This window comes from Neolamprologus multifasciatus, chromosome 9 (genome assembly GCF_963576455.1).
Source record: "Neolamprologus multifasciatus chromosome 9, fNeoMul1.2, whole genome shotgun sequence".
Lineage (NCBI taxonomy): Eukaryota > Metazoa > Chordata > Actinopteri > Cichliformes > Cichlidae > Neolamprologus > Neolamprologus multifasciatus.
The window spans coordinates 21,020,490-21,036,416 of record NC_140447.1 but is presented as its reverse complement, the minus strand read 5'-3'; the positions used below and the strand labels follow the sequence as shown (position 1 = coordinate 21,036,416).

Here is a 15,927-nt window from a genome sequence, read left to right as displayed (position 1 = left end):
TTCCTGGAATCATTTCCCCCTGGGGTTTCTGTGAGGTGACTGACACTGAAGCAGTGATGTTGAAAAGCTTCGCTGGAGAAAAAAGAAACGGCTTTTGACAAAACCAAATGAAGGCATGCCCGTTACTGTGACAGACAGTGTGAGTTGGGCAGTTTTCACCAGAATGAGAGTTTTTCATAAATGACTCTTTCCTAAAGTTACAGAATGAAAGCTGCCAACTGAAAAGGCTCAGAGCAATCGCCAACGTGTAGTAGTACTGAAAAATGAGATGGAAGCAGTGAAGTAGCAACGACAAGACTACTGAACTGATCCAAGTGCAGCTTACTGGTGAACATCACTGACACCTCTACCAGGTAAACAGAATGCATAGCTTTTGAATAAATGCATAAACAAGGGAACATATATTACACTATAACTTAATTCTGTAACTTCAAATCTTACAAAAGCTGGCAGACAGGACAAGCTTCTTTCCTTCCCACTGTCGACAAAGTTCTGGTTCATAGGGGGTCACCTGATTGGTGGGGCTTTCTCTGTATCAGTGTAGGGTCTTTACCTTACAGTATGAAGCGCCGTGAGACGATTGAATTGAAGTGAACTGAAGTTCATTACCAGGAGCCACCACCATGATGCATCGGTTTCATTCGGGGAAGTACTAAATTAGCACCAGACTCACAGCTCTGCCCTCCAGAGAGCCAGCCTCGCATTACTTTTAACCCTATTTTAATTTACTGTGGACTTTGGAGAACCCGCTGATGTGGAAGCCATTCGTCCTCTCAGAGTTAGTCATTTGGCTTGATGCCAGGGCAATAAAGGTTTGTTAATGCGACCAATCAATTTTTCCGTCACACAGACAGAGCAAGTCCATCCAAAGTAAAGGCGAGCTTTAGCTTCCCTGCTGGCAGCTTGGAGAGCAGCGGTGACTGGTCGGAAAGGAAACCCCATCATAAATTACATGTGGTTTACTGCATGGCCTCTGGCACTGGACATGGATGCGTCTTGTGTTAAAGGAAGGGGAGGGGGGTTAGACAACAACATGTGACTAATATTTTAACAACCTCGAGGAGAAAGGCATTGAATATACAGTAAGAAGCCAGTGCACTAAATTGCTATTAACTTTTGGCACAGCGGGATTACTCAGTCAGCACGAGTTACGCTTAATATAAGTCTGCTTAAAATGCATTGAGTTCAGGAGGGGAGGCTGACGTGCTATCTGGGGCTGCCTTTCTAAAAATATAGAGTGGGTGAGGAGGTGTGGAGGGAGTACACACTGGCCTTGTTTCCATTTTCAGTTACAAGTTTAACCCGCTGTATGAACAAAGCAGCAAAAAAAAGAAACAAATCCAGCCTGTAACACCAGAACGATTAGGCCATTTTTTGGCTTAGGGAAAAAAAAATGAATACATCTGAGGAGTGATGGACAGATGTTCAACAGATGTTGCCAGGAATGCAATGGCAGATTAACAAGACAGTCAAGATGACAGAATTACTGAAGGTAAACATGTGGAGAAGCAATTTCCAGATTCTACTATCCAGTTAAAAACATTTTATATGCACTTTTGTTTCCATAAAGCAACGTAAACTGGCCATATCACAAATTTGATGCAATCTGCTTTAGTTTGCTACAAGTACAAGTAACCCTGACTCCTGCTCAGATGGAAGCCATGCCGCAGAGAAGCTTCTTGGTATCTGATAAAACCAGAAAACCTTGATGAAGATCTCCACTTAAGCAGTTTATCTAGACTGTAATACACTCTTTAGCTTATCCAGTGAGATAATATCAATAGAGACTTCTCCAGGCGATGTCACTCAGGGCCACTTCATTATCTATATGTTGATGCTCTCTCAGCTGCAGCTCACCGAGTGTTTGCCTCATCTGTCTGTCAGCGTATTGATGAGAAAACCCACGCGGACTCTTCTATAACAGCGAGTGTAGTCTGACGTGCTTCCCGGAGCGTTACAGCATTGCAACACTCACATTTGCTGGATTTAGGATGTTTTGAATGGACAAAGACGTTAATCTGATCAATAAGAGGAAATGGTACGGGACTGCACTAATTGTGGGTGACAGATGTGTGTATTCTTGGACATGTTGCTATTCTAGATATACTTTTTCAAGACTGGACAGCCATATCATCCACCTGAAACATGAGAAGTGTAAGGGAGTCATTCAGGATTAGACTATTAAAAAAACAGCAACAGGAATCTAAAATATTTAACAATATATGTCAGGGTGGTGTATTTGGTGAGTCTGATCCTGGGTTGGTACTATTGTTCCTTTTTTTAATATAATAAAAAATTAAATAATTGAACAGCAGCTGACGGTGCTGTGAAGTTAATCACTGAACGGTGGATTAATACGTGCTCGTCTTTTGCATCAATCAGCCTTATTTTTATCACAGTGATGTCACTGTGGTCCCGCCGGACACAAGAGTCAGCTGAGGTGCAGAAACATTAAACTCCTCTGTAAATAAACTTCAGCTCTTCAGTCCTATCACATGCGCTCTTTATTTAGCAGATTTCAATTAACAACATCAAGTGAAAGTTGTGAAACTTGAACATTTGACAGCAAAGGTTTCACACACCCTCCACAGTCTAGTTTGTGTGGGACAAACAATATGGTTCTGCGGCGAACGCCTCATCAAGCAGCTTCGAAACTTGTTTTTATCATTTTTTAATGGAGGCACTGCCTCCTCCACAGCACGGCAGACCGTGCAGTTCTTATGTTGTATTGGCAGGACATTGACTGATGGACGCAGCGCTGAGAAGCAGGCAGGCTGAGAATCGATTGGCTGCCAGTTTGGTTAAAGTCTGATGAGCTCCACTGCAGAAGGTCACACAGTTGGTCAGTCACACTGCTGCACACGGATCACAGAGCAGTGACAGACAGGACGGATAACAACCATCACAGATAGCAAAGAAAAGATACGGAGAGTGAGGAAGGGCGATGTTTTAGTTTAAAGGCAGTAAGCAGAATTTAAGGAGGTCTTAAGAAGATCTTGGAGGATTCTGTGAAACACTGTTAGCCATAAAATCTATTCTTTAACTTTAAGATTACCTGGCTTTATATAATAAATACTTTTTTTGGAAGCAGACATAAATACATATTGCAGTGTTGTAAGCAATTTGTATTTTGATATATACAATGCAATAAAATGTCTTGAGGGATAAAACAACAGTAATATATTTCTGGGTCATTTTCATTAAATGAAAGCCTTGATAAATCAAGGTACTTTTTTATATATGAGCAAAACTCTTACACAGTCTTACAGGCTATAGAGAAACTATAAAGTCTCGTGTTAAAATGCCCAACCTTATTAGAAATAACCATGTTTACAGTATAATATATAGTTTTAGTGTCTGAATCTAATTCTGTGTTCATAATATATGCATTGGGATTAATTTCAAAACAGCTCATGCCTTGATGCTACTCGCTAACCAAGCTAGCTAGCCAGTGCTAGCTTATGCTGATAACTCATTAGTTATACTTTCTTGTCTAGATGTGGTGATGCTTTAAAAAAATAAAAAAAAAATAAAAAAATGAGATGAGGCCACTTTAAAAAAGTAGACCTTGAGTTTTGTTTAGTTGGATGTCAATTAAATGAAACCCATGGGCTAATATTCGCCTACAATATTAACCACCCTGATATTGTAAGGTAAAGACCAACCATATTAGAAGGACAACCTTAGCAACAACACCACCCTCTGTGAACAAGCACGTGACCACATTGGTAACCAGCTGAATCGAGCCAGAACAGACAAAGAGACAACATGTCTGTGTTGGAGACAAGTTATGCTCACTCGCTCAGAATGACTCAGATTAATTGTAATGTGTTGGCAACTCATAAACTAGTTTGCAGTTATTTACAAATTTTCACAAATCTCTCTGAGAGTGATTGCAGTCAGTCTAAATTGGACTTCAGTTGTCTGTTGACAGGTTGCCTCCCACTCTGTGTACCTGTGATCACCTTCCCATCAAAAGTGGTTATCAAGGTGTAGAAGATGTTGCAAACTCAACCTCAGGGTGACCAATACCAAAACATCAATGCAATCAATGGGCAATAACAGAATTTTACTTCCTTTTTCTCAGCAGCAAAATGAACCACAGATTTGGCTGCAGGAAACTTAAAGTAAACCCGCTGTTTCTTCACAAATTAGCTCATTGAAATGCTTTTTTGTGCCTCGTTTATTTTGTAGTGCACGGGAAGGAGTACACAACTGTTACACAATCGTGCAGAACTAAGATGCTAGTGCTGTTACCGTTGTCAGAGTAGATGACGGTAGAGTTTCTGGAGAGACTTGGGTCAAAGTTAGCCATTAGCGGAGCAATGTACTGTGTAGCTGTTAGCATCCGGTGGACCACGTCACCAGTGTAGATGAATCCTGAAGGAGAAAAAGGACAGAAGACCACATATTACTCTTTGTTGAACTAGAAATTCAAATTTTGACTTCTAATTTAACACTTAAATTATGACTATGTGAAGTGTCACTTATAATGCAGATATCCTTCTTGTCTCCCCCATTTCTACCTTTCCTCCCTTAATAAAGCTGTAATCTGATACACTGTCTACCCAGGAGACAACATCGCTGCCCTTCACTCCACAGTTAACAGCTTCTCATTAACAGACAACCATCTCTTGTCTCAGTCTACGGGCTTGCGCTCTAGGTACCTTCACCAAGGAATAGCGATTAATTAGCCCTAATATCTTTTATCAAAAAACAGAAGGGCAAATCAGAATGACTTTAAGGGAGGATGTGCTCCTGTTCCTCCACTGCTGCACTTTCTCCTCTCTTGTCATTATCAATCATGAATGCTAATGAAGAGTCGATGACAACGAAAAAGGGGTTTTGTTAACTTTTCCTCAACAAGGCACAAATAGATTGCTCTATAGAGGGAAAGACGGGGAGACAGAGACGTGCCCAGGCAACACAAGCTAGAGCTGGATCATTCAACAGCCCATCAATGTAGTTATTAATGGACTCCAGGAAAAGGGGGAAAACGCTCACTATTCATCACAAGGGAGCAGTCTTTGCATAAAGAATTTGCACTTATGACAACAGAATCAAACTTCATCTTAATTTCCCTGCTGACAACAATGTTTAGCAAAGTCAGCTTCTATTTCAAGATTTATTCAAGGTAAAAGCTTTTGTTCTCACACTGACTTTGCCTGGATTGCAAAAATAGAAAAAATAAAGCAATAAAAAGGATCCCACGTACGGCCTCAGATATCATCTTTTACTCATTACAAAAGGAAAACCTGGCATTTGGGTGAAACTGTGTTACATATCCAAAGTAGTTCACCTTTGAAGAACAGTTTGAAGAATGAATAATAAACGTACAGTGACAGTATCTTCAGATAACTACATGCTTTAAGCAGTTTCTTGTCAAATGATTCTTCTTCTTCACTTCAAGGTATTTATGTTTTTAAAACCTCATCACCTTTGCCCTGTTAAAGACTGAGAAACTAAATTTTCTGATATTTTTCCGCGGGCTTATTCATCTGTTTACTGGGACCAGGTTACTTTTCTGTAGCATTCATTTGATGATTTTACACACACGCATTTCATTAGATACCCTTTAAACCACAAATTTCTAATCACACAATCACGTTTTAACAACTCTATGCATTTAAGTATGCAGACACGACGACATGCATAATTTCAAACCGAGTGGGAGATTGGGGAATAAAGGTAATTTAAGTGACTTTGAACGTGGCATGGTTGTTGGTGCCATGTATTTCAGAAACTGCTAAGCTGTTGGGGTTTTCCAAATTGTCTGAAAAGACAGAAAATATCCAGTGAGCAGCAGTTCTTTAGGTGACAATGCCTTGTTTATGTCAACGGTCAGGGCAGAATGGCCAGACTGCAGAAGAGCATCTCTAAACAGTATGAAAATGTGGCTCCATCCAACCTTGTGTCAATGTTTCAGGCTACTAGGGGTGTAATGCTGGGGGCGTATTTTTTTTGGCACATTTAGGTCCCTTAATGCCAGCCAGTGTAGTTTAAACACCACAGCCTACTTCAGTATTGTTGCTGCTGACCACGTCAATCACTTTATGAATGCAGTGTACCATCTTTTGACGGCTGCTTCCAGCAGGATAGCATGCCATGTCACAAACCTCAAATGATCTCAAACTGGATTTTTGAACATGACAATGAGTTCAAAGTACTCAAATGGCTTCTACTGTCACCAGATCTCCATCTATCCGAGCACCTTTGGGGTGTGGTAGAATTGAAGAGTCACGTCATGAATGTAGTCAACAAATCTGTAGCAAATTGTTGAATGTGTCCCAAGAACAATATATAAAAGTATGAAGCCAGCATGTTACTAACTTTGCACAAACACTGGAAACAGGCAGTCTGTGTAAATTATTTAATTAATGAAAGCAGCGAAGAGAAGCAATGCCTCAAGACATGGCATAATACTGTGATAGGTCAACAGGTTTCATATCACAGTCAGTTGCTATTTTCAAAGCAACTTTGGTGTTCAAAGTATTTAAGCAACAGTACATTGACACAAAGTGACCGCTTTTCAAGCTAGATAGCTGTGTCCTGATTGTACATATACATAAGTCTACTGGAGATGAAGATGGAAGTGTTAAACAGTCAAAACTAGACATTTACATACAGCCATGTCTATCTTTAAAAAAAAAATCTAAATCTAAATCAGAAATCTTAACATAACCCTAACACCTTAAATCACATGCTGTACATGAAAACATCTGGTCCTCACTTGATTTCAGGACAGCCGGTCTTTTAGTTATGGGGTGCTTCACAGTAAAATCACTCAACAGGTCAGAATAAGAATTTAATCTCTTTCTCTTTGTCTCAGGTTCAAGAGATATACTGTATATAGGGTGGCTGCCTAAGGGATATAGGCATAAAAAACTCTGCTGAGAAACAATTTTTGGGAAAAATGTCATTGAGGCCAGGGTATAAAACCTCATTTCATGTCACTGTATGTCTGATACGGTGGGCGTGCTATAAAAACACATCTATCACTGTGGAAATCACAGGCAGAGCATACCATGAGGGGAATCAATCTTTCCCCAAAGATCTCCATGCTCAGATTTTCCTCCATATAAAGTGCTGTCAGCACTGAAAGCAGGAGACAAGAAATATGGATCTGACTATATTTCTTGTGTAAAGTCTTGAATGCAGAGTGAACTAAGAGTGAATAAAGCAGTCCTTTTGGCTCACTGAAGGACTGCTTATATATGTATATATAAATTCCCCTCTCACCCCTGCGGCCAGTCTTTATCCTTCAAGCTTGGGTCCTCTACCAGAGGCCTGGGAGCTTGAGGGTCCTGCACAGTTTTTTTTGCAATTCCTAGAGCTATGATCTTCTGGACAGAGATCTCCGATGTTATTCCTGGGATCTGCTGGAGCCGCTCGCCTAGCTGGGGAGTCACTGCAACTAGCGCTCCGATTACCACTGGGACCATTGCTACCTTTACTCTTCACATCTTCTCAAGTTCTTCTCTGAGCCCTTGGTATTTCTCCAGCTTCTTGTGTTCCTTCTTCCTGATGTTGCTCTCATTTGGCATCGTTATCTTCCTCTGCTTGTTCACCACTACTATGTCCGGTTGGTTAGCCATCACTAGTTTCTGTCTGTACCTGAAAGTCCCACAGGATCTTAGCTTGGTCTTTCTCGACCACCCTAGGGACCATGTCCCATCTTGACTTCGGGACTTCAAAGCCACACTTGACTTAGATGTTCCTGTATACTATGCCGGCCACTTGGTTATGGCATTCAATGTTTCCCCAGCCTGCAAGCATCTTGCCATCTGCAGTTATGTACTGGATTGCATCTTTTCACAGGCTGCACCTGGGATCTTGCCTTGTGTGGTAGACCCTGCCTCTATAGATCTTGTCCTCAGAGCTTGTTTCTGTGCTGCCATGATTAGTGCCTCTGCGCTTTCTTTCAGTCCAGCATTGTCCAGCCACTGGTAGGATTTCTAGACAAGGTGCTTCCTTGTCTTGATGTCAATGGCTTCTATCTCCTTCTTTGGCCAGCTTATTATCCCAGCAGGGTATCTGATCACTGGCAGGGCACAGGTGTTGATTACCCTGATCTTGGTTTTTCCATTCAGCTCACTCCTCAGGACTTGCCTTACCCTCTGCAGGTATTTGGTGGTGGCAACTTTCCTGGTGGCCTCTTTGTGGTTCCCATTTGCCTGTGGGATTCCCAAGGCACTTGTGCCCCACTCATGTATTGAGCCTTATGTCTTGTCATCCTAGCTGCTATGATGCCTGACAGGTAGGTACTTCAGAGGGTATTTCCTTGAAGTTTGATGCCAGGGACAATTTTAAAGAAGTATTTCATTAGGATAAGAAAGGATACAAGTTGTGCTTGAGAAAAGAAGTAGTATGAAAAACAACTAGCTGAATCCTTCAAGCAATTCAGTTCAGTCCTCTAGAAGTAGAAATGGCATGGGGTTCGTGACTGTTCCACATTGTGTAGCCAAATAATCATTAGACTTAATAATTTAACTCAATAATTTGAATCTTTTAATATAAAACTATAGAAGGGACAAGGGCATTACCCACATATGCAACATATGCGAGGGCACCATTATTGCTGAGGAAGTCAGACAAAGGAACTGAACTGTCACGGCTGGCGGGGTGAGCCGTGTGGTGTGGAGGAAAAGGAGGACCCAAAATGCAGACAGCCGATATGGTGATATGAGTGAGGGTTTTATTTACAGTGCACAAATAACAGAACTGAGGGCAGGACAGAACATAAACCTAAACTGGGTGAGCTAAATAACAAACCTGAGATCATACGAACGGGGTGAGTGGCAGAGAGACGCAGACGAGGAACAGGACACCATGAACCACAGACGAGCCGACGAGGAGCACAGGCAGACACGCACTATAAATACACACACCAGGTAACTAGGAAATGGCAGACAGGCGGGGACACAGCTGGAACTAATGGACATAACGAGGCACAACCCTACAAAGTAAAACAGGAAACACACAGACTGTTTTACATAACACGGGGACATGAACAGAGCACCGAGGGAGACGCAGGTAGGGAAAATAAACACAACCAAACCCCAACCACCAATACAAAAACAGAATAAACTAGAAAATACTTATAACAAACTCAAAGCGCTGGGTCACCGACCCAGGACCATGACAGTACCCCCCCTCCAAGGGCTGGCTCCAGACAGCCCAAAACAAAAACAGACGACAACCCAGGGCGGGCGGCGGGGGACCAGGACGGAGGGACCACAACCAAACAAAAAACAAGCTCCAGTGGCCAAACGAATTGTCCAAAACACAACACGGACTGGAGTTCCCAAACAGGGTCCCAAAACATGGTTCAGGAGGCCGGCCCGGAGGCTGACAACGCAGGTCCAAAAGCCGACCGCGCGGAAGGCAGCGGTGGCGAAGTGGAAACAGTTCAGGAGGCCGACCGTGCACACGGCAGCGGCAGCGAAGTGGAAACAGTTCAGGAGGCCGACCGTGCACACGGCAGCGGCAGCGAAGTGGAAACAGTTCAGGAGGCCGACCGTGCACACGGCAGCGGCGGCGAAGTGGAAACAGTTCAGGAGGCCGACCGTGCGGACAGCAACGGCGGCGACGGGGAAACAGGTCAGGCGGCCGACCGTGCGGACAACAACGGCGGCGGCGACACAAGTCCGGAGGCCGGCCGCACGGAAGGTAGCGGCGGCCTTTGGGAGGTCGTCCATATCGACGATGACGCCCAACAAGCGGCCTGGCAGATGACCGCCGATGTCGAGGCGGCAGTTTGGGACCTGAAGGCTGCGTGGCCTTTGCAGCACCAGACGAGACGGAAGCTGAAGCTGGACCAGACGAGACGGAAGCTGAAGCTGGACCAGACGAGACGGAAGCTGAAGCTGGACCAGACGAGACGGAAGCTGAGGCTGGACCAGGCGAGGCGGATGCAGAGGCTGGACCAGGCGAGGCTGATGCAGAGGCTAGACCAGGCGAGGCTGATGCAGAGGCTGGACCAGGCGAGGCTGATGCAGAGGCTGGACCAGGCGAGACGGAAGCAGAGGCCGGACCAGGCGAGACGGAAGCAGAGGCCGGACCAGGCGAGACGGAAGCAGAGGCCGGACCAGACGAGACGGAAGCAGAGGCCGGACCAGACGAGACGGAAGCAGAGGCTGGACCAGGCGAAGCTGATGCAAAGGCTGGACCAGGCGAAGCTGATGCAAAGGCTGGACCAGGCGAAGCTGATGCAAAGGCTGGACCAGGCGAAACGGAAGCCGGAGCTGGACCAGGCGACGATGAAGCCGGAGCTGGACCAGGCGACGGCGTGGGTGAAGCCGGAGCTGGACCAGGCGACGGCGTGGGTGAAGCCGGAGCTGGACCAGGCGACGGCGTGGGTGAAGCCGGAGCTGGACCAGGCGACGATGAAGCCGGAGCTGGACCAGGCGACGGCGTGGGTGAAGCCGGAGCTGGACCAGGCGACGGCGAGGATGAAGACACGGAGGCTGCAGCTGGCGAGGATGAAGACACGGAGGCCGCAGCTCCGTGTCTTCATCCTCGTGCGCCTGCTGACGAGGCAGGAAGCTGGCTGGGTTCTCCTGAACCTCCAGCTGACGAGTCTTGGGGCTGGACGGGCTCCTCGGGCCCTCCAGCGGACGAGTCTTGGGGCTGGACGGGCTCCTCGGGCCCTCCAGAACCAGCAGGCGCACGGGTCTCTGGCAGGAACAGATCAGAACCAGCAGGCGCACGGGCCTCTGGCAAACACAAAGCTGACTGCAGCTGCACCGAGCATTGACTCAGCTCAGGCAGCGACAGCCGGGTGCAGTCCTCTGCTGGCTTCTTTACCTCCAGGGGTCCAGAGTCTGCTGGGGGCTGAAACCCAGCCTCTGGGGAGGCCCTGGAGTGCATCTCAGTCTCACAACTGGCCAGCTCTTGAGGAACGTTTGCAGGATTGTTTGGTTTGTCTCTCTGCCTGGAACAGATGGGTGAACAATAGTTTCTTTCGGATTGAATTGGCCTAGCTGGTTGTACAGGAGGAGTTGGTGAAGATGATGGCTGAACAGGTGGCTGAGCTGATGAGTCTTCTACCAACTGAGCTATTGACCGGGCTATGGACTGCAACGTAGTTTGTAGTCGGTCTGGCTGTGGTGATGACTGGGCTATGGGTCGTGAGGCTGAATGTGATGGAGGTGACGACTGAGCGGCTAACTGAGCTAGTGGCTGCTGGGCAGCTAACCGAGCTACCGGCTGGGCAGCTGGCTCAAAAAACACAGCCCCGGTATAAACAGTCACAGGTTCAGGCGAAACAGAAAAAGTGCCTTTTCCACTCACCACAGCCGGCAACTCAGAACTCTCGGGGCCCGGCTGTGGCGATGGGCGTCGGCGGCGTGAACGTCGCTTCTTTCTCGAGGATAGCCCCGACCGGCCGGGTAATTCCACATCCGGCGGGCCGGGCCGCAGATTCCCCGGCGGGCAGTGCAACACATTCACCGCCGGGCTGGGTCGGGAAGCGGTAGCAGCTGGAGGGTGAAGGTGAAGTTCATGAAGAATGAAGTCCTGTGCGAGCGGGTGAAGAGAATCCAGTAGCCAGGAATGAGCAGAGATTAGCTGCTGTAGCCTGGCTTCTACAGCGCGGAGAAATTCCTCTCCCTCATGTTCAAGCCACAGGTTAACCAACCTTGAAACGGAGTCAATCACTCCCTCCCGAAACTCCTGGGAAGGTGCGGATGCTGCTGGGTCCATGTTTGGTCGGCTCGTACTGTCACGGCTGGCGGGGTGAGCCGTGTGGTGTGGAGGAAAAGGAGGACCCAAAATGCAGACAGCCGATATGGTGATATGAGTGAGGGTTTTATTTACAGTGCACAAATAACAGAACTGAGGGCAGGACAGAACATAAACCTAAACTGGGTGAGCTAAATAACAAACCTGAGATCATACGAACGGGGTGAGTGGCAGAGAGACGCAGACGAGGAACAGGACACCATGAACCACAGACGAGCCGAAGAGGAGCACAGGCAGACACGCACTATAAATACACACACCAGGTAACTAGGAAATGGCAGACAGGCGGGGACACAGCTGGAACTAATGGACATAACGAGACACAACCCTACAAAGTAAAACAGGAAACACACAGACTGTTTTACATAACACGGGGACATGAACAGAGCACCGAGGGAGACGCAGGTAGGGAAAATAAACACAACCAAACCCCAACCACCAATACAAAAACAGAATAAACTAGAAAATACTTATAACAAACTCAAAGCGCTGGGTCACCGACCCAGGACCATGACATGAACAGTGAGTGTGTAAAATTTTCAAAATAAAAGACACTGCAGAGAAGTGAACAAATCTGCATTACAGAAACAAACTTGACACCCATCATTCTACCTAAGCCTGTGCTTGTAGCTCACCTTCTGCCTCTGGCCTCCACTTTCAACCCTTAAAAGCTAAAGAAATAAAGAAATAAAAAATACCCAACCAAACACACACTTCTTTGAAAACATAAAGCCCAGGGTTGAAATGTTTTATTTCTTAGCCTTGATGCCTTTGCTTTCTACCACCAGCAACCCCCTGAATACATAATCCCACTTATTTGACAGTCTAAAGAAAATCAGACAGCCTCTCAATACACTAAAGAGGTGAGAGCTGCGGGGCGCTCAATAGAGAGGCAATTCATTCATTATGGCCGTCACTTACAGCAGTAGGAGACTGGACAGAACAGGAGGCATACACGAGGGAACAACAGAGAAATAGAAGTAATGGAAAGAGGGAGCGTTCAGAAAGGAGGGACAGCGGAAGACACTTCTTTATTTCAGGAGCTGTGTCTGTGTGTGCTGCTGTCCAAAAACTCTGGACTGTATATGTCCAAGAAAAACATGAGCAGGAATTAGCAGTCCCACCAGGTCAAAGCTTCACTTTACTGACGTTGTGTTTAGACAATATTTGTTCCTTCGTACTGAGCTGTCTTTAATTTACAGGAAATTTCTCTTTATCACAGCTCAGTTCTGAGCCAAGAAGAGGATTCACACAGCGATTTGATGAGAAGGGAGTGGGTGTCACAGGACAGCTGTGTGGTAGGAAGGCTATGGATCGAAGGAGACAGTGTAAACTCAAATTTATAAAATAAACAAAGTCCAAAACCTAAACTAAACACTAAAAACTAAATTCTGGTAACCACAGAGCCAGGGACACGCAGCACTGGCGGATAACATGACAAAGGACAAGAAGAGACTCAGACAATTTCTAAACAAGGTACTAAGGCTAAGGGAAACAGGTGGGAGACACTAACACAAAGACGAGACTGAAGGAACAGTATAACATTGCTCTCATATAGTACATTTTTACATAGTGTGGCAGTCTGATGCACAGAGTGATTTTCTTAAAACAACACAAAACAGAGCAGTGTTGTTAGTCCAGATCGAGGGGCGACTCTTTCTAATCAAAATCTTGCTGTTTGTTGTCTTCCTCATGTCTTCTTCTAAAACATTTCATATGAGCTTTTGTTCCCAAGAGTTTAAGTACCTCATACCTCACGAATGTTATGCATTTGGTACCTTAAACATTAATGACTGCAAAACATGAAAAAAACCCAAGCTGATTCATGCAGTTGTCCTGTGTTTCCTGTAAGCTGATGCATGCATTCTTTCTCTAACAAGTGACAGACCAACCACTGAAATCAGTGCACAGCTGGATAACTGTCCACACAGCTGGCAGCGGTCAGATCATATTTCATCACTTATATTCACACTCAGCCTCTCTACTCTGGCTCTCAACTGACTGCAGTATGTTGTAAGCAAATGTGCATGCGTCACTTTTTTCTTTTAGTTTACTTTGAAGAAAAGTAGAAAAGTCTTTATTCTATTATTAATATTTGTATTCATTATTTTTATTCATTGTTAAAGACATTCCTTGAACCTGTTTCCACTAGAAATTGACGTCCTTGTGTATTAGTATCTACAGTAATCTGCCTTATTTCATTTAAAAACAGCCAGCATTACTTTTCCAGAAAGCTAAAACATCAATGGGAACCTACGGTTAATTTCTCACTCTGTACTTCAATGTTGGCTCTCTGTAGTTTAGAATAATCTTTATGTGTATTATACTGGGCCTTTGTCCAGTGCCTCAGTTCACCAGAACCGTCTCTGTTGACGCCAACCTCCCTTTAAGCCACCTTCCTTTTGATTGGATGCCCCTCACTAACAGAATGTGCATGAAGCTTCTGTGCTCACAGTCTGAGCTGTTCAACTGATGTGAACATAACAGGGATATCTGCTCTCACTGACATCATATAAAGCAAATATTACAACAAAAAGTCTAAAACAGGGTGTTTTTACTTGAAGCCTCAGGCTTCTGGCTTACTGGGATATGCCAACCTCATTATTTGAAACTTTGGCCATGTTTAACACGAGAGTCCATCAATGTAAGCAGTTTAAAGAGGAAATGCATATTAGGTCCTCCTTAAGTTCTTAGAATGAGGCCTTTTTGATGTTTAAATCTACAGTCATTGTATCAAAAAAGTTGAAAAGTACACTTGGACCTTAGATGTGTATTCAGGATACATGCCAACTCAGTCTTAGTGCCTGGATCATTAATGTGTTTGAGGATTGGCTGCTTTACTGTTTGGAAAGTAATGAAATCCGAATGCAACTGCGCTGCCGTTTTGTCACCCTCTGTTAAGAAATTATCTTTTCCAGCAGAGTTTTTCCGCGTAGGAAGCAAGAAAGAAAAATATCTGCTTAAGTAAAAAGTGTGACCTGCTGACAGAAATGAAGGCAGGCAGCAAAGATGGTACAGTGGTGAGAGGAGGGCGAGCTGACTGATAGGTCCTGAAATGGAGGGATATGAGGAGGGCGTCTCGGAGACAAAGTCCCCGAGGCCTGTGAGAGGCAGATAGCTGCCTCCTCCTCCTCTTCTTCGCGGCCTTGTCCCTCCATCTCTGTCTGGAGAAATGCAAATTCCTGCTATCTCTTTCGGGCTAGTAGCGCCTCTGCCCATCCGTTCCTCCTCACCATCATCCAGAACGTCTCTAAAGCCCGCTGAACTTTCCCCAGCGATCGAGGATCAAGTGGGGACACGAGACAGTGACGAGAATGAAGATAAGAGACACAACAGATTATTTCTTTATTATTCCGCCGACAGTTAAACGCTGCACAACATCTCTGAAATAGTTGAGTAAGTGCAGGGCTTTAGTCTTTGATGTGATAATAGACGGTTGGGGTGTTGCGGTTTCGCCATCAAGACTCAAGTGGAAAATTGCTTTGCACACTCTGGCAAACACGTCTGCTGCGTCATGTGTCTCGCCCCCAGATACACATCCTCTGATACCCCAACCTCTTTATCCACGTCTATCAGGGTGCGCTGGGCCACTCGGCAGAACGACTCCTGTCTCCCGTCCAAACCCACTGGTCTGGTTTCTCCTCCAGTTAAGTCTGGTGTGCAGAGTGTTGGGAGTGGTTTGTTGTTTTATCCCCTACTCTAGCAGACTATCCCACGGAGGTAAGAGCTGTAAATGTCTTGTATCAGGCTGCCTGCTTGGCTGGAAGATTGTTGTTGGTGGTTTTGTACTGTGGTTTGTGCCAGACAAGGTTTTTAAACCCCGAATCTCCCTGATTTAGTTTCCAAGAAGCATCTTTTGCAGAAATAACTCATTGTTTGGTCCCCTTTTCTGTATTTAGGGGGGAGATCTCTTTGTACAGTAGCCACACCACACCCACAGGTTCACCAAGTACTAGAAACACATTCAGACGTGAACACATGTATGCACACAGACTGTGGTTTTCTTCCCCATTTCATAAATGCCTCTGTACTCCAGACTCATTTCATAAATCTCACCACATTCCCTGCTAAACCCCACAGCAATAAAAATCTGTCTGTGTACAGTATAATATACCAAGCACATGCAGTATATCCAATAATAACACTAATAAATACGACTGAGAACAGAGGGCAAAAGCAGTGTTC

General features: G+C 45.2%; 2 protein-coding genes and 1 long non-coding RNA gene across 3 annotated transcripts in view; all 3 read right to left on the bottom strand.

Moving 5' to 3' along the window:
* Window positions 1-15,927, bottom strand: part of plxdc2b (plexin domain containing 2b) — a 133,721-nt gene that overhangs the window by 34,471 nt on the left and 83,323 nt on the right. The window contains exon 5 of the mRNA XM_085173398.1: window positions 4,258-4,380. Coding sequence (XP_085029524.1) covers window positions 4,258-4,380 — 123 coding nt within the window. The remainder of the gene's footprint in view (window positions 1-4,257; window positions 4,381-15,927) is intronic.
* LOC146511513 (uncharacterized) lies at window positions 6,192-15,927 on the bottom strand. The gene is made up of 2 exons (XR_014876242.1): window positions 12,258-15,927; window positions 6,192-8,600 (listed from the first exon to the last, which is right to left on the bottom strand). It is a non-coding gene; the product is annotated as an uncharacterized LOC146511513 (long non-coding RNA).
* LOC146511514 (uncharacterized) lies at window positions 10,468-12,251 on the bottom strand. Its single transcript, XM_085173399.1, has one exon. The coding sequence runs from the start codon at window positions 11,701-11,703 to the stop codon at window positions 10,513-10,515; it is 1,191 nt and encodes a 396-aa protein (XP_085029525.1). The 5' UTR covers window positions 11,704-12,251; the 3' UTR covers window positions 10,468-10,512.

Excerpts from the sequence above, each read along its gene's own strand:
- LOC146511514 (XM_085173399.1), bottom strand. The coding sequence starts at position 11,703 with ATGGACCCAGCAGCATCCGCACCTTCCCAGGAGTTTCGGGAGGGAGTG.